General features: G+C 35.2%; 5 protein-coding genes across 5 annotated transcripts; 3 read left to right on the forward strand and 2 right to left on the reverse strand.

Annotated features, from left to right (window-relative positions):
- Window positions 1-86: 86 nt before the first annotated feature.
- Window positions 87-2,354, reverse strand: LOC118434679 (patellin-4-like). Its single transcript, XM_035848737.1, has 6 exons — window positions 2,150-2,354; window positions 1,808-1,883; window positions 1,594-1,637; window positions 1,401-1,515; window positions 1,121-1,327; window positions 87-1,048 (listed from the first exon to the last, which is right to left on the reverse strand). Exons 1-6 carry the CDS (start codon window positions 2,300-2,302, stop codon window positions 957-959), a joined length of 687 nt encoding a protein of 228 aa, XP_035704630.1. The 5' UTR covers window positions 2,303-2,354; the 3' UTR covers window positions 87-956.
- Window positions 2,355-6,029: 3,675 nt separating this feature from the next.
- LOC110844959 (probable L-gulonolactone oxidase 1) lies at window positions 6,030-8,195 on the forward strand. Its single transcript, XM_022091300.2, has 5 exons — window positions 6,030-6,475; window positions 6,554-6,885; window positions 6,950-7,138; window positions 7,229-7,633; window positions 7,696-8,195. The coding sequence occupies exons 1-5, from the start codon at window positions 6,082-6,084 to the stop codon at window positions 8,122-8,124; spliced, it is 1,749 nt and encodes a 582-aa protein (XP_021946992.1). The 5' UTR covers window positions 6,030-6,081; the 3' UTR covers window positions 8,125-8,195.
- A 3,661-nt stretch (window positions 8,196-11,856) lies between these two features.
- Window positions 11,857-13,689, forward strand: LOC110844048. The gene is made up of 2 exons (XM_022090158.2): window positions 11,857-12,174; window positions 12,272-13,689. The coding sequence occupies exons 1-2, from the start codon at window positions 11,989-11,991 to the stop codon at window positions 12,563-12,565; spliced, it is 480 nt and encodes a 159-aa protein (XP_021945850.1). The 5' UTR covers window positions 11,857-11,988; the 3' UTR covers window positions 12,566-13,689.
- Window positions 13,690-14,105: 416 nt separating this feature from the next.
- On the forward strand, window positions 14,106-16,711 carry LOC110843207 (high-affinity choline transporter 1). The gene is made up of 7 exons (XM_022089169.2): window positions 14,106-14,552; window positions 14,613-14,917; window positions 14,982-15,125; window positions 15,203-15,332; window positions 15,414-15,732; window positions 15,803-15,854; window positions 15,936-16,711. Exons 1-7 carry the CDS (start codon window positions 14,273-14,275, stop codon window positions 16,269-16,271), a joined length of 1,566 nt encoding a protein of 521 aa, XP_021944861.1. The 5' UTR covers window positions 14,106-14,272; the 3' UTR covers window positions 16,272-16,711.
- Window positions 16,346-19,071, reverse strand: LOC110843602. The gene is made up of 3 exons (XM_022089575.2): window positions 17,720-19,071; window positions 17,217-17,500; window positions 16,346-17,121 (listed from the first exon to the last, which is right to left on the reverse strand). Exons 1-3 carry the CDS (start codon window positions 18,874-18,876, stop codon window positions 16,934-16,936), a joined length of 1,629 nt encoding a protein of 542 aa, XP_021945267.1. The 5' UTR covers window positions 18,877-19,071; the 3' UTR covers window positions 16,346-16,933.
- Window positions 19,072-20,778: the final 1,707 nt, after the last annotated feature.

Genomic DNA, 20,778 nt, shown 5'->3' on the forward strand with positions numbered 1-20,778 from the left:
ATAGGACCCTACCACATATCCAAAGGGCATCGAGATCTGTGAAGGGCAGGTGGTGACGCTCTCCTCCTAAGTTGTCCATCTTTAAGTACTTATTACTTAATGTATTATTCAACCTTGCTAAAAATAAAACATTCCTCTGAATAAATCCGTAGGTATATGGAAACACTTGTCAGTATGTACATACGAATCTATGTGTAACGGTAAATATTATTTAAAATTTGAGTAGACTGTTACAATACCAAAATCTTCGAATGTAAAAAATGTGTGATGTGAAGAGGTGAATAATTCACACGTTTCAACCAAGCTACATTACCGACTTTATTAAGTAAAGTCTAATTGGGCCACAACACAACGAAAATAGTACGATAGAAATTAAACAAAACTAGCGTTTACTATAACGGTATGTATTTACATAATTACATGTTTGAGCATCTATAGACTTCTCCAGTATTTCGAAAATCTTGCACGTCCAACGCCTCCAGGTTCTCCCCTCCAAAGTTTTTGGATAATTGTCAGGGGTGGGCAAGATACTTTGGTCGTAAGATACAAGATACAAGATAAGATACTCTCTAAGACAAGATATAAGATACAAGATAAAAGATACATCTTGTTCAAGTACACAAGATACAAGATACAAGATACTTTTCTAAAAATTGAGTAGTCAAGATACAAGATATGTATCTTAAGATACTTTTATACTAGATAAGATACTTTCTTTTTTAGCTTGGTATTCATGCCCAATTAGTCATGTTTAATCATTGAACCGAAAAAATCTAGTGAGTACAAAATTTAAAATCATTCTAGAATCATCTTACAAATTTTGTTGCCAGTGCTTATACTTCGAAAAAGGTCTAAATTTCGAAAAACTAGAAGTCTACCTAACATACGTATATTCTTAAGAAGCTGGTATTATTTTTACAATATTCCCTGCTTATTCAGACTAAACCCTATAAGATCTACGGATATAAGTTTACGGATATAAGTTTATGGACATATCCTGGGTAATGGGCTTGCAAAGTGGACATCAGATACAAGTAGATTGAAAGACCTGTAAATTAAGTATGCAATTATGGTCATTCAAGTTTATTCGAAAGGGTAAGAGCACATATTGCCAACTTACATCTTGGACACGAGTGTTGTCCCAGACTGAAACTAGATACGTCAAAAATTACAATTAACTGGGTAGCGTTTTGTCCGTCAGCTTGCATCAGACGAATCATTGTGGACGCTTCTTCAAAAACCTTGTCGAAATATCGCATCAATTTGTCCCCCTTTCCAGCAATGACTGCTCGACGTATATCCCAATCACCAATCGGAATGGAAAATACTGGAATAGCAATTAAGTGACATATTAAAATATAAAGATTTGCAGATATGATTTTAAGTCGTATTGCCCTCGCCTGGTTTCCCTTCTTTATCACATCCTTCAATGTTGACCCTGTATTCGTAATCAAAATCAGCCCAATCTTCTTCCATGATCGTATCCATCTTATTTTTTTCTCTCCAAGCGAGGTTCTTAGTAAATTAGAAACGAAGAGGAAAACGTGATAAATTGAGCATCATCGCCAAAAAGACGTAAATACATAAGCTCACCTTAGTTAGTAGCTCTTTCGCATCGGATACGTTGAATAGCTGATCTAAATATGTAATAATTAATATTGGATTAGTCGATGAAAGGTCATGTACAATTGGAAATGGAGTTTTCAGGTAATACGTACAAATGTACATATAAAAATATATGTACACGTACATAGTGCATATTTGTAGGATGCTCTGTATTACACAGAAAACTTAATTTTTCCCATACCTCTCAACCAATAAATTAAATATGAATCCTTTTTCATGTAGTCATGCGGAACTTTGTGTTTAACCTCCTCTCGGAACTGGAATGCATTAAACACATTTAAATATGTATATCATATTAACGGGCCTCCTTTAGCAAAATATACGAAGTCGGTGAATTTAGTATTCGGTATAAAATGTGTACAGAGTAAAGCCATACTTATTTGCTTAAATTTCCGAAAAGATATAACGCTTCAGGAAATTGCATTATATAACTTGATAGTTTGCATGATGCAAATCCCAAAAACTTTACTCCAATAAAAGTTGAAAGATTTATTAAAACAAGTAGATTTTATGGTCACCTTACCTGTTCCAAACTTTCCTTTTGTTGAAAAGTCAGCGTTAAAAAATCCTTCAATGGAATTTGCAAAGAATTTTTCACAGACAATGCTAATGCCACAGTTGATACAATAATTATTCTATTAATCGTAAAATTTGTAAAATTTGATAAGATAGCCATTGCAAGCAGTTCTAGAGCTGATTTAGAGATGAGCGTGTGTGGAAAACTAACGAGTTGCATTTAATGGAAGTAGATAATTGAACAGAGAAAATTTAACATCGAGGTCGAACTATTGTATGCATGAGAAAATCAGATGCCAGATAAGATCATTAACTTTTTCAAGTTATTTTACATACACAAATTCATACAGAATTAATTTTAGTTGGTAGAGGAGTTATCCGAAGACGTATGCATATGTACATAAATATATATATTTAGAAGTATATGCATACATATATCTTTAAGAGGTTAATACTTATTTGAACAATATTTTTCTAGTTATTCACGTCTAACACACATCTTCGCAAGGAAAACTTTTATGAAATAAAATGTTTTTAACTGTGAGTTGTGAATCAGGTAGCAATGTGAAATAATTTTATGACAACGGAAATATATGCATGCAATCGATCATTTTTTACTATTTAGATCCTTCTTTATTGTCATAATTTCGACAATTTGTCTTTCGTTAAGAACAAAATAAGGTGAATTCTGTTAAAATTATTAAATTAGCTTGTGATACAAAATGAGCTAAAAGTGCAAGTCTTTTTCGCATCGATTTCACCAAATTGCACATAAAAAATTACAAATTCAGTTTTGGGTGGGGGGATTAATATAGCATAGCTGTTTTTGAATTATATTCAACCACACCCCCTTCAAAAATTGGGGAAGAAAATTGGGAAAAATGAGAAGGTCAATGTACACTCGGTACAGAAAGAAGTAGAGCTGAACCAGCCCAACCGTTTCACAAACGCAGTTTCCATTATTTAGCGAAAGGCAGAGTGAGACTCGGATTCTGGTGGGTCCACCACCACCGCTGACTGTCGTTGCCAGTGCCGTATGGTGGTCCGTCTCACTTCTCACTCTCTTCAAATTGTTTACCGGGATTATGAACCAACTTGTGTTGAGATGCTTTTCATCTCTTACACGAGTTGGTTCAGTTGATAAAATTCTCCGAATTTTTAATAAAAATAATTTAAAAAACGTGGAAGTTTTTTTAATAAAATATTTAAAAAAAGTGCAACATGGAGGCTCACTCCACCCCCACGCAGCAGCGACCTGCACCACCACCCCCAATTTCGCCCCTGCCACCACCACCACCCCCAATTTCGACTTTTCGAATGCATATCATCATTATAAATTCAGAAAAGCTTAAGTTTTAAGTTTGGGGCGATTTGGATAAACTAAATTTGCTTATCTGAAAAATTGATAACTTCGTTGATAAGCCTCATAGCGTTAATTTTCGAATGCATATCATCATTATAAATTCAGAAAAGCTTAAGTTTTAAATTTGGGGCGATTTGAGGCTGTTTTAATAGCTTCTATGTAATTACCTTTATGTATATCATAAATACCTATACATTGTTACGGCTCCTGCCGTATAAGCCCCTCCCTCAGAAACTTTGACCCCAAAAAAGTCATGGTAGCGGTCATTTCGCAGCGGACAACAAAAGCGGAAAATGTGGCACTTCTGACGAAGAAAAATCTGGCATCAGGTTGTCAGCCGCGAAATGACCGCTAAGGTCACTTTTTTAACGATTTATATGTAGGTCGAAAAACCGCCAATTTTCGAATTTTGAAAGTCTTGATGCATCAAAATGTTCATATTCATGAGGGAAGTCAAATGTCAAATGCAAGTTGGTATCTACTGATACAAAATGAGCCAAAAGTGCAAGTCTTTTTCGCATCGATTTCACCAAATTGCACATAAAAAATTACAAATTCAGTTTTGGGTGGGGGGATTAATATAGCATAGCTGTTTTTGAATTATATTCAACCACACCCCCTTCAAAAATTGGGGAAGAAAATTGGGAAAAATGAGAAGGTCAATGTACACTCGGTACAGAAAGAAGTAGATACCAACTTGCATTTGACATTTGACTTCCCTCATGAATATGAACATTTTGATGCATCAAGACTTTCAAAATTCGAAAATTGGCGGTTTTTCGACCTACATATAAATCGTTAAAAAAGTGACCTTAGCGGTCATTTCGCGGCTGACAACCTGATGCCAGATTTTTCTTCGTCAGAAGTGCCACATTTTCCGCTTTTGTTGTCCGCTGCGAAATGACCGCTACCATGACTTTTTTGGGGTCAAAGTTTCTGAGGGAGGGGCTTATACGGCAGGAGCCGTAACAATGTATAGGTATTTATGATATACATAAAGGTAATTACATAGAAGCTATTAAAACAGCCTCAAATCGCCCCAAATTTAAAACTTAAGCTTTTCTGAATTTATAATGATGATATGCATTCGAAAATTAACGCTATGAGGCTTATCAACGAAGTTATCAATTTTTCAGATAAGCAAATTTAGTTTATCCAAATCGCCCCAAACTTAAAACTTAAGCTTTTCTGAATTTATAATGATGATATGCATTCGAAAAGTCGAAATTGGGGGTGGTGGTGGTGGCAGGGGCGAAATTGGGGGTGGTGGTGCAGGTCGCTGCTGCGTGGGGGTGGAGTGAGCCTCCATGTTGCACTTTTTTTAAATATTTTATTAAAAAAACTTCCACGTTTTTTAAATTATTTTTATTAAAAATTCGGAGAATTTTATCAACTGAACCAACTCGTGTAAGAGATGAAAAGCATCTCAACACGAGTTGGTTCATAATCCCGGTAAACAATTTGAAGAGAGTGAGAAGTGAGACGGACCACCATACGGCACTGGCAACGACAGTCAGCGGTGGTGGTGGACCCACCAGAATCCGAGTCTCACTCTGCCTTTCGCTAAATAATGGAAACTGCGTTTGTGAAACGGTTGGGCTGGTTCAGCTCTTGTTTTTATTAGTAAACATGCTTGTAAAGACTTGCCGGTTTATTGATGATGAAATAAAACTATATTTTTCATGATAAATACGATTACGAATACAAATAATTTATTATTATATTCAGTTTATTACATACTAAAAACATAAAAATTACTAGATAACCGCATTGTTATGACACGTCAACACGTTTTCCTAAATATTCATTAAAGTATAACATCACTCAAGCTATCGGTTCAATTTCTGTTAAAAAAAGTGGAATTTTAAGGATGTTTGTATCACTTTTACTACCAAAGCTACATGTTATCTGTGAAGTATGTATGTGTACATTGTACGTCTCATTTCAGCTTTATGAATTCTGAGAATATAGGCATAATCCGAAATGATAACATTCCAATTTCAGTGCGGATATCTGTCGAAAAATATCTATATTGCCAATGATTGACGTAAGTCAAATAATAGTTCAGCATGGATACTCGTTCATGAGTACAAAGCCAAGCAGTTGTATGCAGCATTATATTTGTAGAAGTTTATTGCACATTTTGTTTATATTCAGCTGAAATAAATCTTTTATTAATTAATCACAAGTCATTCACCTTAAAACTGTAATAAGAACCCTGTTTCATATTTCGAGCATGCTTTACGTATGTACATATGTGGATTTGCATATCGTGCGAAATACGTTAGTTTTATATACTACCAATCGACAGAAAAAATGCAACAGTAGCCACAAATGGAAAGTAAGTATATGGAAAACAAAAACTATTTATGAGTGTCAAACGTGTTGTTGTCATTTATGAACAATATTACTTTAACCTGGATTAAGAATATTTACATACTTGCTGCGTCTATGCCGTTCCACAAGCATCGTTATAAACCAATTAACTCTTAATCCCAGACTTTTGAATGTTGCATAAAAGCAGACGCAAGGGCAAGGACACCTTCACACCTTGTCGAGCTAAAGGGAAAGACAAGATGCATTTGCACCTCATTATCTCAGCTGGGCTCGCAGCCCTCGCCCAAATTGGCGTTGTACTTGCTGCTGACCCCTCCTTGGTTTACACCTCGTATCAAACCACACCCATCTGCACACCATCGTCAGAGTTCAAAACTCCGCAAAGTATACTGGAATTGCAGACGATATTGTTGACAGCTCGCCTTTTCAATCAGAAGGTGAAACCATTAGGAAGCCGACACTCTGCGACGGACATTATTTGCACGGATGGCATTCCGATTTCTATGGAGGCGTTCGACTCGGCGAAAATGAATTCGGATGGGACAGCGACTGTTGGGGCGGGAATGACGATGGGCGCGGCTGTAGAATTTTTACAAGCAAGAGGCCGAACTCTTATTGTAGTTCCACAATTTAGTAAGTTAATCGTAGCGCGACTAATAATTATGAATGTATGTACGTAGGATGGACTCTACAATTAATACTATTTTATAGGGGGCATTACTATCGGTGGGGCCTTGGGAACAGGGGCGCACGGTTCGTCATTGAAATATCCCACAGCATTATCAGACCAAATTACGGCTTTGACCGTGATTGATGGGAACGGGGTGCTGAGGGTCATTAGAGGTCCAGATTTGAATCACTTCCGAGTCCATCTTGGTCTGCTTGGAGTCATTCTTGATGCTACGTTTCAAACAGTGCCAGCTTATAAGCTAACGGTTAACATTGTTCCTCAGCCGGACAGCATTTTGGATGATGGAAGCCTTCTCCAGATGGCGAGAGACAATGACTACTTTGTGGCGCAGTGGTGGCCACATAAAAATGAGGTAAGAACAATCAAAGTTTCTGAAGATTAGGCTGAATAAAAATATTAAGTGACTTTTTTTGCAGGTATTGACCACGATTGGAAATATGGTTCCAATGTCGACGCCGGGTAACGCTTTCCAAAATTTGTACCCTGCCTCGCCAATTGGGGTTACATCATTCCTGTCACAACTAACCGACTTTGTCCACGGGATGAGAAATCTTCCTGGCGGTCTCGCAATGGAAGAGTACAGCGAGCTGACGTTCTATCAACAGGTCATAAATATATGTTTCTTCCTCTTCCTCTCTACATATATTTTTGGATAAAATTGAACAAGCCATTCGGAATACTACTGCTTTCTTCAGGTGGTTGGCCGAATCCCGTACTACACGGAAGATAACTCTACTCTTGTAATGCCAGCAACCGGTTTGGGATGGATGCTGACCTCATCCATCTGTGACCAAGCTCCAAACGGTTGTTCTTGGCATAACGGGAACAATTCGCTTTATTTCGACGAGGAAGAAATTGGCTGCGACATTGCCGAATTTCCTGGAATCATTCGAACCCTGCGAGGAATTTTGAAGGATAACATGGCCGCATTTACCTTCACCGGCCTGGTGATGCGATTTCAGAAGGCGTCTCAAGCCACTCTGTACATGGCGTCCGGTAGAGATACTGTTGCCGTGGAGTTCATTTATCCGCAGAGACTTGACCGAGTTAACAACCCAGCAATGAATGTAGCAACGTATCAAGCAATTGTTCAAGCACTGGTGGGTTTTTGTGGTGACAAATTTGCTGTTTGCATATTACAATGAAGTGGTGTCTTTCACAGGTTTTCAAACACGGAGGTCGTCCTCACTGGGGGAAGAATGGACAAGCCTGGGCAAAGTCGGCTATAATCAAGTCCCAATACCCGAAAAGCAATCGGGATCAATTCATCAATGCCATGCGACAATACGACACTCTTGGCCTGCTGCGTAACAAGTTTGCAGGGAGGTTACTCGGGATAAGTGACACCAACGATGTTGACCCGACGGAAATTCATTGCTCTCTAAGACAAAACTGTATTTGTCAGGTGGACGCCGACTGTGCAAATAATCAGGACAATGCACAAATTTGTGGCGAGATGGCGGATATTGATGGTCAAATTTCTTACAAGGTTTGCAAAGAAACAAAACTTTTCGTAAACCCTCCACTCGGACCTTACAATCCGTACAATATGTCTGATATTGCACGAGCCATTCGGACATCGTATGTGTGACAATGATTCGGTTCAGCATATAAGTAACTGTTAATTTGTATAGTAAATAAACAAATATGTATTGCATTCAACCATTTGTAAAGCAAGTTTGACATATTTTATGCTTGGCATTTTCCAACATTTCAGATCCAGTCGCAATTAAATTTCTCGATTATGAAGAATGTTTGACAATTAAATTTTGGATAAACCAATTCAATATTTTTCATACCATCCTACATATTTCTAATTTCCTCTTCCATCCTTGTCACCCTAAATTTCTAGCCGAATTAAAATTTTCTCCACAAAATAATTTCCAGTCATTCGTCCTAAAATATGACACTCAGCTCCTCGTACATATGTATATTAATTTTCATTTCATACGTCAACAAGAGATCTGGCTTTTATTCTTGGTCTAGTAGCAATCCGAATATATAGAACCAAGCGAAATTTTCGTCATATTTTCTCATTAATTAGAATATCTGTACGAAATATGGGATTGCCGATCAGGATCCATCCATACATAAAACTTGGTTACGTGCTAAAGCACAACATGTTTACCGTAAATATCGTTAAGCCGTTAAGCCGTTAAGCCGTTCTCTTGACCATAATCAAGAGAACAAGAACAATTTTGGATGAAAATGTATTCGGGGATAACGTAAACTGAATGAATGACTTAAGCAAGCATTTTCAATTCCGGAGATAAACAGAATTTCCTTAACTATCCAACTTATGCGTCTATGTAACTTATTGAGAGTCAACCTTTATCCCAAAAATAGCATTACTGCAAAAACTTTTCATTTTACTCCACAACTATTCATGGAACCACTTACCTATCGAATTAAAAGGAACACCTAATGTATGTATTTAACGATAAATTGAAGAATGTATTTGTCAATTATGACACTACAGATATACGGATATTCCTCTCTACTCTATTATCTAAAATTAACTCGCTCGTTTTGACTAAGCCACAATTATTAAATATTTATTACATTTTTATACGTATGCATTTTTTTAAGTAAAGCAATTTTACTAAAATTACGATGAAAAGGTTCACAGTAAGGATGACTACATATGTATGTACATATGTACATGATAAATAAGACTCTACTCTGCGAAACAATTCATACTTCTAACGAATAATAAATACAGCTAATAAGACTCATACACGCACCTGCAAAATTTTGTCAGCTAGTTTTATTCCTAAGCTCATCAAAACCTGACAAAAATGTACATTAAACCTTTGCTGGTCTAGCCCCACGACGCATTTCTGATATGTATGTATTAATCCTGCCTGATTGTAATCAAATAATAATTAAGCTCAACCAAATGTTGTTATGGCAAGGAGTCAGAATTCGACTTAATTACTTCCCAAGTTATTTAACTATTAATCTTGGTTATTAATGGCAAATATCGATTGCTGAATATTCGCAGACGGAAAATTTGGGAGCTATTTTTATGTAGCTATCTTTCCCGTGATAGTGTTTCCAGCAACATATTTATACGCAAACTACGCATAGTTTTGGATATTTGGCTAGGGCTTAGGAATAAAGTATTCACTTCCCAATATGCAGCAATAGAAAAGGCTGTACACAAATTGTTTACATGAATTACATAGATCGATTTAATTGTTGGTAAAATACAAAAGTAAGTGAACAAAGAACACAAAAATGAATATTGAGCTAGCTTCAACTGAAATTGCTGGAGTAAAACGAACTTGGGATATTGCAAAGAAAAATCTGACCGAAACTGGGACTGAAGTATTATTGGCGTAAGAATATGAAAACACTTGATCATTTGAAAGTTCAATTTTCCCATGCATATATTTATTCTCCATTTTTAACTAATTTCTTTGACCCATACGATTTCAGATACTTTGAAAATAATCCCAAAAAACAGTCCTTGTTTAAAAGATTCAGCAACGTTCCATTCCATCAACTAAACTCAAAGAATGCGTTTATAGCACAAGCGACGCTGGTTATGTCAGCTTTAGACGACATTGTGATGTCTGTGGACAATCCGCCTGCCATGAAAAATAAGATGATTCAGTTGGGAAGATATCACAGAATGATCAAGGCTAAAGCAAAAGTCGTGGATTTTCTGGTACGTGGAAATTGTAAAAAAATACTAGATGAATATTTTAAAATTGAATATATTTGAAAGTGGATTTCGTGCTGACAGGAATTTAATAAAGTATTGATGAGCATATTTCCACGCTTAATGGAGAGGGAGTGGAATCATGATGCAGAATTGGGCTGGATCAAAGTGCTGTCCATGTTGCAGATGAATGTCGCATTGGGTTTGGACGCTTGAAGATCGATTTATGTTGATGAAAAATCATTTAGTTATTGAACACAACTTTCTCTTGCTCATTTAAACATGTATGCATTTATGTATAAGCAAATGAATGAATGAACCAGACTTAAGTTGTTTTAATTTGACTTGAACAATGCATTACATTAAATATATTCTAGAAAAACGAAAATGTTAGGTGTAAATTTTTCAGACTACATGATAGAAAAATGGTAATTTGAGGTACCGTAATTTGTCACTGTTTTTAGTGAACAAGTGCATAGTGTAGTTTTTGGCATTATTGACACTTTATTGCATCACCAGAAGAATAGAAATTTTGAAAATGAATTAGTTTCTTAATCGAGTGTCTAATTTATCTGGCATTATGCCTGCTGTGAAAACCTTCCTAATGGGCTTGAATTCTATTTTTAGTTGCACTGAAAATTTTGAGTACTGGTTTTGACCTCAGTTTTTTTGTTGTTTTTGTTTTGTTATGAAAGTTTGCTGTTTGCTGTCAATAGCAATGAAGACCTTAATATCTAATCTTGGATTTGCATCTCTAGAGAGATCTTATAGGATTATGTAGTGTGAACTTTGCATCTTGTACATATATATTGCTTACTTACATTTGTCTCGATGTGTACATTTTTTAAATAGGGAAATCAAATAGTCACATGTAATAATAACTTTGAGAAAAAGTATTTCCATTTCCATTGCAATTTTATCCACAATTTCTATAATAAATAGCATAAAAATTCATTTCACGATATGATAAAATCTTGACATCCTTGTGGAATAACAGTATTCGTCCTCAGAAAGATAAAAAATTTTAAAAGATTTTAAAATTAAAATTAAATTACGATTTTAAAATTAAAATTAAATTACGATTTTAAATTTAGACTGTGTATATATTTAGTTGATTATGCAAATTCTGATCATCGAAAATAAGAGTTTTGTATCACTTTTAGATTCATCATTTATTCAAATCAAATCTGATTCTACAATTCTCGATGGCTGTTATAAATATGAATGATATATGTACAAACATATTTACACATGTGTTTTTATATTGCATGCATTATCCAACAAAGCAATTTCAGGGTCTTATGAATAACTATGTACATATGTAAGTATGTATGTGTGCGTAATTTAAGGTCAAGATATTTACCTATAATGTTTTTTTTATTCCTACAACCGTTTATCACCCATACTTAGTTGTCACTTTTTTTGAGTAAAACAAATATGAGAATTTGTAAACCTTGTTCTGATAATAATGCAAAACAGAATGCAACGACATGGATGGATGGATGGATGAGTTGGAATGATTCCATACTCGAGTATGTAAAAGCCATGTAAAAACTGGGAAATAAAGGATGATCTAGTTTTGTTTTATTGCGAGTCTAAAAATAACTAGATGGATTTGCATGTGGTCTTGATCAACCCAGATTCATGCTAAAACCCGAATTTGCATTAAGAGCCACAGTTTGTTCCGGGTAAAAGAAAAGACAGTAAAGTTTTATTCGTTTTTGCACAGTATTGAACTGCAAAATTTAGATGGGTATCAGAATAAAATTACAACGCTAAAATTTAAAAATGGTTGTGAATTTGAAAGTCATTAATTGTTTAACGTCCGAATATTTGGTCACCGTTCAAGTTAAGTCGTTATCATCGTCATCATCTGATGGTGATGAAGGTCACGTGTTGCAAATTAAGACAATAAAAGGAACAGATGGGGAAGTGCCGATTGGCAAGAGTGAAGGAATTCCAAAACATGCACTGGTACAGATTTTTTTCATACCCATTTCATAAGTACTTGATTATTATTATTTGTACATAAATGTTTATTGCACGTTTTTTGTACGTAATGCTTATGTAGATGGCTCATAAATTTGACATATCGAAAACCGGGGGAGGATTACAGATTTTGGTGGCGTGGCCGAAAGAGAGAAAATTCACTGAATGGAGATTGATTCCAAAAGAAGATTCGGAAAATTGCGCGTGCAACTATTTTGTAAGCACGGAAGGAATATTTGTCCAAGGAAGCATGGATGGGAGCAGTACGGATGGGACGCCAAGTAAAGGTGCAGGTTGGAGGAAAGTAAAGAAAATTGATGAAATTCGTGGTAGTTCTGGAAAAATGATGGAAATTGTTTGTACAGCCGTGGAATAAATAATACCAAAGGTGTTTTAAGAAGATTGTTGTCATACTCTGACATACATAAGTTACATGAAAATTCCAAGTATGTATGCATATCATGCGTTTGATAATTGAGTCGCGTTGACAATGCTTCATTGAATGACAGAATTGCCTGAAAATTAAATGTAATTCGTCCATATGTACTTAAAGTACGTATGTACCTAGGCGAAATACGTCTCTATTAAGTAAATAACTATATTATAAATAATCACAATAATTATTTGATTATTATCTAAAGAGTTCATTTTACAATATATGTTGATGAACTTTCTAATTTGTTAATTAATCAAGAATTTCAGGATCACAGTAATGAAATACGTTACTTATTTAATTTTGAAGCAAATCAAGAGGAGTTATGAATGTGTTGCGTATAATTTATTTATTTATATGGTGTGATCTTGTAAAAAATAAAAGGTAAACATGCGTCTCATACGTGTTTGTAAATACTACATACTTTCACCAATTGATAAAAATTGTAAAACATGCCAATCGAGTTATTGAAATGAGATTATTGACTTCATCAATTATCGGTCGGTACATTTTCCTGAAGCCCAAACAGTTTAGTGGATTTTTTGATAGACACAAAAAATCCGTAATTAATAATTTGAACTTGCACATGTAATTTTATTTCTTAGTATACAACGCATTCTTTAAATAGTCGCATCTTCAGCAAAAACTGAAACGAATATACCTTTACATGTCAAGGACTTTGTATACTAATAAATTTCAGATGTGTAATCAATATACAACTGTGCATTATCTCTTCACATGGCATGTCAAGTGCCGTGTTAAAGTCAAATCTTGTCCGGTTTTAAAGATGCATCTGTAAAAGCGGGCAGGATTTCACTTTAAGTTTGAAAAAGAGGACTTTGACCGTTATGAAGGCGGTTACTCATTAATAAAAATTCTTCAGTCTATAACTTCGAAATTTTGTATTAAGTACTAATTCATGTTGATCAATTTTCCTCGAGTATTCAAATTTAATTACTCAAAAAATACTTTAATAGAACACAATAAGTAGGCATTATAGATATCGTAAAACAATGTACATAACCGTAACCTTGAAATAAAGTGACGCTCATTTTCACACAATTAAACATTCCACTGTTCGATAAACTTATTTCGTAGAATTCATGAACTTTTGAATACTTATACTTTGTACCAACATGCTGTGTTCTAATATACTATCTAGCTATTAATGGTTGTCCAATTAAAACTACATTTAATCATTAATTGTAAAAATCTCATTAATGCAAAATGCAAAAATTTAGAGTGCAAAAAATTATTTAGGTGAACCTCAAGTGATCAGATAATACGCACCTGCATGCTTACCTGGCCTAGTATTTCATGTATGAGCTTATTATACTTATCATAATTATAATGCAGCACAAGTTATTTTGATATTTGTATGTTTATTCTATGCATATCCTTCCTATATTACAAAACATACCTATATATTTACATATATCGGTAATGATGACTATCTACATATTTATACTATAGCATTGCGGTTACTGCGTGATAATTGATAATTCCATTAATTCCTAGTATTTGGTTATTTATCTGTACATTTTCACACTTTGTACGTACTTACCTTTAAACGTATAAAAATAAAAACTCAGCTCCACTCATCCCTCTTCTTTCCTGGCTTGCGAGATATCTTAAAATACTCATTTCAAAATGGCCGTAAGCATTGCCGGAATTATTTCCGTTGTAGTATTTTACCTGCTTATCTTGGCAATAGGGATATGGGCAGGTAGAAAAAGAACTAAAGGGGCCGATAACAAGGAAGAAGACATCATGGTGGCTGGGCGAAATATTGGCACAGTTGTTGGCGTTTTCACCATGACGGCTACGTGGGTTGGAGGGGGGTACATTAATGGAACTGCGGAAGCGGTGTACACCGATGGACTCCTATGGTGTCAAGCTCCCTTTGGATACGCGCTCTCTTTATTCGCTGGTATTTATTTATTCACTTAAATGGAATGCGACGATAGTTAATGTGCATGCTTCATGACAGGGGGACTTTTATTCGCAAAGCCGATGCGGGAACAAGGCTATGTGACAATGCTGGATCCGTTTCAGCAAAAATTTGGCCAGCGTATGGGAGGTCTTTTATACCTTCCAGCATTTTGCGGTGAAGTTTTCTGGGCTGCTGCGATCCTCAACGCGTTGGCAGCAGCACTCACGGTGATTATCGAATTGGATAGGAACACCAGTGTAATTCTTAGTGCTGTGATTGCCATGGGGTACACGGTCGTTGGGGGTTTGTACAGTGTGGCGTATACCGATGTTGTTCAACTCATTTGCATGTTTATCGGTCTTGTGAGTTAATTTTCTAGAAATTTTTAGTAGATAATTGTGAGAATATTTTTTCGTGTTAATTTAGTGGCTTTGCATCCCCTTCGCCTTCAGCAATGATAGTGTGGGAAGTATCTCTGACACGAATCTCCTCGGAACTATAGAATCTTCTGATGTTGGAATTTGGCTGGATTTTGGGCTTTTACTAATCTTTGGAGGAATCCCGTGGCAGGTTGGGATTCGTATCAGTATTTTTGCATTCATTTATTTACTGGGTCTGATCTTTAATTTCCAGTATATGAATTTTAGGTTTATTTTCAAAGAGTTCTCTCCAGCAAGACTGTAAAAGGAGCTCAAATTCTATCATTTGCAGCCGGTATTGGATGTTTTGTAATGGCAGTTCCTCCCTTCATGTTGGGAGCAGTTGCTAAAGTCACTGGTATTTGTAATCCTTATGAGAAAGTTATTCATAAGTACAACTTAAACTTATGTACTTAGAATTGTTCACATTTTTGTGTAGCCTGGAATGAAACAGAGTACGGAAAAGATCCAGGGGAGCATGACGAATCCGGCATGGTGGTCCCCTTGGCCATGATGTATTTGACACCAAAGTGGGTAGCGTTCCTTGGTCTGGGTGCTATTTCTGCTGCCGTCATGTCATCAGCGGACTCTAGCATATTATCCGCTGCATCCATGTTTGCACGGAATATTTATCGAAACATATTTCGTCAATCGGCCAGCGAGAAAGAAATCATCCTGGTGATGAGAATAGCCATTGTTTTTACAGGAATTGTGGCTTGTGTCATGGCATTGACGATTTCCAGTGTCTACGCTCTATGGTACTGGTTTCAATAATAATGCTATCAGAATCGTTAAAAAATGCTTTAAAAAATATGACTTGTATTTTAGGGCTCTATCTTCAGATCTGGTCTACGTCTTACTTTTTCCTCAACTCTTGATGGTAAAGAAGTACATTTAATAAAAATTAATTGTAAAATAAAACACAAATTTATATCTTAAATTCTGGAATTAATTCATCTAGGTGGTACATTTCAAGAAGCACTGTAACACGTACGGAAGCCTGGCGTCGTTTCTTATCGCCTTTTTCTTTCGTGCTGCCGGTGGGGAAGACGTGCTGTCGTTGCCGGCTCTGATAGAGTATCCGTACTACGACGAAGTTGAAAAGGTTCAATTATTCCCATTCCGAACTTTGTGCATGATTATATCACTCGTCGTTCTCGTGGCTGTGTCAAAGACAGCAGAGATTTTATTTCGGCGAGGAATCCTTGAAGAGAAACATGACTACTTTAAGTGTTTTATTGGACCTGAAATAATTGGAGATGCGGGGAAGTCAAGTATTGTTAAAGCGCTTCATTAATTTTCATTTCTTTTTTATGCATAAATATGCATGTACGTGCATAATTATAGGGCTAAAGAAATGTGATTTTGATGTATGTATATGTACAAACCATTGATTTTTATTTAGCTTGCATAAAGTATAAGATGTTAAATTATTTTACATAGGTGTTCCGAATAGAATCTAATTTTAGCAAGGGTAAAATTAAGATGTAGACCTATTTATATGTCTACATATACCACCGAATAAAGGATCAATGATAAATAAAAGTTATTTAAAACAATATGTAGCATTTTCAAAATGTAAAAAATAATGAAAAAGTTTTTTGTATTTGTTTAGTGCGATACATCTATCCATAGTTTATTGTATGATCCTCCCAAGATAATTAATGCATACCACCAAGACATACCAGCCTTCCATGAACCATTTTATGAATAAAGTATTTTAATGTTTAATGTAAAGAGTTTTAATGTTTCTTTCTTAGACAAACACCGTCACACCCACACGATGAGAAATGTAGCTTTGTTAGTTCCATATATTCCTTATCGTGTGTGTCACACCTAGAAAGCGTTTCCATATGAATATGAAACTCTTCATTCTACATATGTATAAAGCATAGATAGTTACATATGAATATTATCCAGATAAGTATCTAATATGAATTTTTTGTCTGATAAATTATGCTATACAATCTTTGCATCATCCTGCTCCATATTTTCATTCACATGATTCATATCCAAAATATTCTTAAACTCTTCGTTGACACAAAACGCCAGATAGTCCGCCTTTTCCTGAGTTGGAATAATCCTCTTGTCCACCGTCACTGCAACACGTAGGTTGTCAAGGGAGGTAAGAAATGCAACTGCAACACCTGTGGAAAGGGTAAAATTTCGAACGAAAATTTTGAACAGAGTTTAAATTCAGCAAAAATAGGATTTTGTTTATTTTGGGACAGCCACGCCTTACCAGCTTCTCGATGCAGTTGTAGCCATAAAGTAATGTCGTCAAGTCCATACCGATCGAAACTCTGGTGAGGATCCTTCGGCCCGGGAAAATTTGACGACATCATGGTAACTCCAGGTTTTATCATTATCTTGCACAGCGAAACTGGTGCTATCGTAACTATTGGAGGCAGTGAAAAATTCGTGGAAGTATTGGGCGATTTTCTTAAACTCATAATTGACTGTTCAGCAGTTTGTAGATTGTGTTGAAGACATGGTCCAAGTGGGATTGTTAAAACTCCGAAGGTCCTAAATAATTTTTGACAATGAAATAAAATGAAGTCAATTAAAGTTAACTTGCATCTATTAACTATTAAATCTGTAATTTTATTCTTTGTCTATCAAATGTGTACCTATGTATGAATGTGTAATGTATGTATTCCTATACGTACATATGTGCATATGTATGAAAATACACAGTATTCATATACTTATGTATGTACTTATGGTTTTGATAAGTTGACTCACCAGCAATTAACTAATCCGGTCAAAGGATGTGTCTTCCACTGAAATGGTAATGTGGATCTCATGATTTCTGGAATTTTGTCCCCTTGGTCCGTTCCTTTTAGAAATGCACGAATCCCACCACCCAAGCCCGTATTGGATAACGCCGTCAGTGAAACATTTCGTGACTTGCTGATATTTTTTAGGCCAGTTAACGGAATTTTTTCGGATCGCACAGTTAGCCACTTGTTCGTCATTTGAGATGGAGAAAACTTCCAGATATTTCTGTCTGCGTCGAGGAAGATCTGCTTGAACTGATAATACGGGGAAAGGACCAGCATTCCCAAACTGGTCATAATAGTTGAACAAAAGGTCCCGGTCCAAGATGGTGAAATTCGAGTCACTGGCACACCACCCAAATTATTTATAAACATTTTGAAAACACAGTAACCATCGCAAATGGAGTGATGCATACGACAAATTAGGATAAATCTAGGTCCCTCGTTAATTTTGGTTTCTTCCCCAATGTGTATTTTAGGTTTGGAGGGGACAAAATTTCGAACTATTAAAATTTCCCAGGGTGACATTCCTTGACGAAATGGCCGTGTGGCAAGATTTCCCATAACTTTTAGAAAATCTTCTTCAGTGACCACATTTTGTTCAGGTTGAGACATTAAAAGGTGTTCTGTGTCTTCAAAAAATCTAATGTGCTCATGGAGCGAGAAATTCGATTCTCTACTCCAAAACCTATATCCAAGCCAGGATTTCATAAAATAAGTGAGTTTTTCGTAAAGCAGATTTCCATCCTTGATATCTCTTTCTTCCATAACTTTGGCTTGGAAAGTGGTCCGAATGTGGTCAATATCCGGTTCCCCATGATAAGTACCTACAGTATGAACGACATCTAGACTTTTTTTCGTTACGTCGCGCAATCCCACAAAAATGTCTCGAGCTGTAACAATGTGTACCAAATCGGACCGAAATATTTTTGCCAAAAGGATAACCATGCCCTTGTAAATGTAGAAGGGAAGAACTATCAGGACGAAAAGAGGGAGAGTGACTACAAAAAGGAAGAAAAATAATGCAATCAACACTGATTCTGCCAACGTGTGGAATAGTTTTCTCGCCCAGTTATGTGAACGTGCTGTAGTAGGTCCTTTCTCATTTAAAGAACGTGACATTGTGAATCAGGTATGTTTGCAATTAAGCAAAAAAATACTGTCTCGGAAATTTTAAGATTACAAGAATTGTAATGCTGATTAGACGACACCAAGTGAAATTATTATTGAATGAGTAAAACTAATTATGTGAATTTGAAAATAAATAAATTTTAATTTGTGAATATATTTAATGAGTGTTGTTTTAAGCTATCGTAAATTCAGACTAAATGAAATTAAAAAAAAATATGCACTTTTTAGTTCATTTTGTAAATTTAATGAACTGAATATTGATAAAAACATCGATTGCATACATATGCACAATGTATGCAAAAAGTTTACACGTACATATATGGAAAACTCGATGCAGAACCAAGCATATGTAATATCCGATATATGTATAGTATCCGATATAGTACCTGCATAATGTCCGCTGCCAGATTAGTACAAGGAAGAGTTTACATTTTATATTTTATTAAGATGTGGTAATTGGCAATCTATATAAACAAATGTGTGTCAATATGTCAATACAAATACTTGGAGTCAACTCTTATACATAGTTGACTCCAATTAATTTCTTTCATTGAAACAAATTGAAACAAACTTTGGCTGCATTTTTGGAAAGAAATTGGCATCCAGATTTCACAGAAGACGAAAGCAATAAAAAATTATTTTAAACTTATCTCACTCTAATGTGCGTAATTCTTTCAAATCCTGGCCTAGCGTAGACAAAATTTGTTCAAATTGAGTTGATTTTATTTGCTAACTAATAATAATTATCGTTAAATTACATTTAACGAAAATAAAAGGAGATTCGAACACAATGAAACTCGGCCATGACCAACACTTTTTTCCCTTTCCTTTCATATTTTTTGAAACAAAATATTTTTATGCGGTTGCAAATAAATTCGAACAAGACAACAATATGTATTTTATATGTAGCATTATTAAAACTAAAAATTGAATCTCTCCCGAAAATAAAATGCATCCATAATCACCCATTAAACTGCTTATACATATGTATTTGAATATTATGCAAACATACAACTTTGAGGTATCACAAGAATTGCATGAGCAAATTCTGTTCAAGTTAATTCTCAATATGCATTAATTTGCTCACCAAAGAGTTGACATGTTGGCATATTGACATACATTTTGAATATCTGTGTAAAGTATATAAGTACTATGGATTGCCAATTACCACATCTTAACAAAATATGTATAAACTTTTCATGGTATTAATCTGTGGAATACATACATTGTAAATACTTACATATGGATTCATAAAGTTAGGGTTATGTGCGTAGATACAAATGTGAATATAAGTATAAGGAAGTAATTTTGTCCTAATCCTAAGTTTCTTATTGATGTTTCCAACCAAGGAAATCCAGTAATCGAAACTAAGTTGTAAACAATTACGAGCTACTTCCATGACCTGAATTTTAATTCCTCGAGTTAATCGGGGTATATTTGGTTCAATTAATTGATCATATCGTAACTAATATATACGTAATTTCTGTTTAACGTTGAAATTTAGGAAACCTCACAATATATCGCATAAAAGTTCGTTTCGTCATACTGCCCACGTAAGCAATTTGTGGCTCATATTTTTCGAAAATATTTTTGCACATGAGCTGTTTAATTACATAAAACATTGACATTCCACTAAATTAAATTGAGACATAAGAAAATTTTTTAATAATTTGCATAACAAACATCTGCAAATGCAATTATAAAAATTGCAGTAGCGATAAGACGGTTGGTATATGCTGCTGGATGACCTGATTCGTTTACTAAACTTAAAGTTAAACGTCTCGATATATATTTTCTCGCTCAATTTTATATTTACATACGCAATTTCTTCGAAAACATCGCCACGCCTAACTGAGGGTCGAATCTATCCTGATAAAAAACTAATTTTTGAAA

Source organism: Folsomia candida, unplaced genomic scaffold, assembly GCF_002217175.1.
Source record: "Folsomia candida strain VU population unplaced genomic scaffold, ASM221717v1 Fcan01_Sc002, whole genome shotgun sequence".
NCBI classification, from domain to species: Eukaryota; Metazoa; Arthropoda; class Collembola; order Entomobryomorpha; family Isotomidae; genus Folsomia; species Folsomia candida.

Bases quoted from the DNA above. Each gene is read 5' to 3' on its own strand.
- LOC110844048 (XM_022090158.2), top strand. From the start codon at position 11,989: ATGGTTGTGAATTTGAAAGTCATTAATTGTTTAACGTCCGAATATTTG. The intron at 12,175-12,271 runs GTACAGATTTTT...ATGCTTATGTAG, and splicing joins GAATTCCAAAACATGCACTG to ATGGCTCATAAATTTGACAT.
- LOC118434679 (XM_035848737.1), bottom strand. From the start codon at position 2,302: ATGGCTATCTTATCAAATTTTACAAATTTTACGATTAATAGAATAATT. The intron at 1,516-1,593 runs GTGAGCTTATGT...TAATTTACTAAG, and splicing joins CGAAAGAGCTACTAACTAAG to AACCTCGCTTGGAGAGAAAA. The intron at 1,049-1,120 runs GTAAGTTGGCAA...CTTAATTTACAG, and splicing joins ACAACACTCGTGTCCAAGAT to GTCTTTCAATCTACTTGTAT.
- LOC110844959 (XM_022091300.2), top strand. From the start codon at position 6,082: ATGCATTTGCACCTCATTATCTCAGCTGGGCTCGCAGCCCTCGCCCAA. The intron at 7,139-7,228 runs GTCATAAATATA...TGCTTTCTTCAG, and splicing joins AGCTGACGTTCTATCAACAG to GTGGTTGGCCGAATCCCGTA. The intron at 7,634-7,695 runs GTGGGTTTTTGT...TGTCTTTCACAG, and splicing joins AAGCAATTGTTCAAGCACTG to GTTTTCAAACACGGAGGTCG.
- LOC110843207 (XM_022089169.2), top strand. From the start codon at position 14,273: ATGGCCGTAAGCATTGCCGGAATTATTTCCGTTGTAGTATTTTACCTG. The intron at 14,918-14,981 runs GTGAGTTAATTT...GTGTTAATTTAG, and splicing joins TTTGCATGTTTATCGGTCTT to TGGCTTTGCATCCCCTTCGC. The intron at 15,733-15,802 runs GTACTGGTTTCA...CTTGTATTTTAG, and splicing joins TCCAGTGTCTACGCTCTATG to GGCTCTATCTTCAGATCTGG.
- LOC110843602 (XM_022089575.2), bottom strand. From the start codon at position 18,876: ATGTCACGTTCTTTAAATGAGAAAGGACCTACTACAGCACGTTCACAT. The intron at 17,501-17,719 runs GTGAGTCAACTT...AAAATTATTTAG, and splicing joins ACCGGATTAGTTAATTGCTG to GACCTTCGGAGTTTTAACAA. The intron at 17,122-17,216 runs GTAAGGCGTGGC...CCCTTTCCACAG, and splicing joins ACAACTGCATCGAGAAGCTG to GTGTTGCAGTTGCATTTCTT.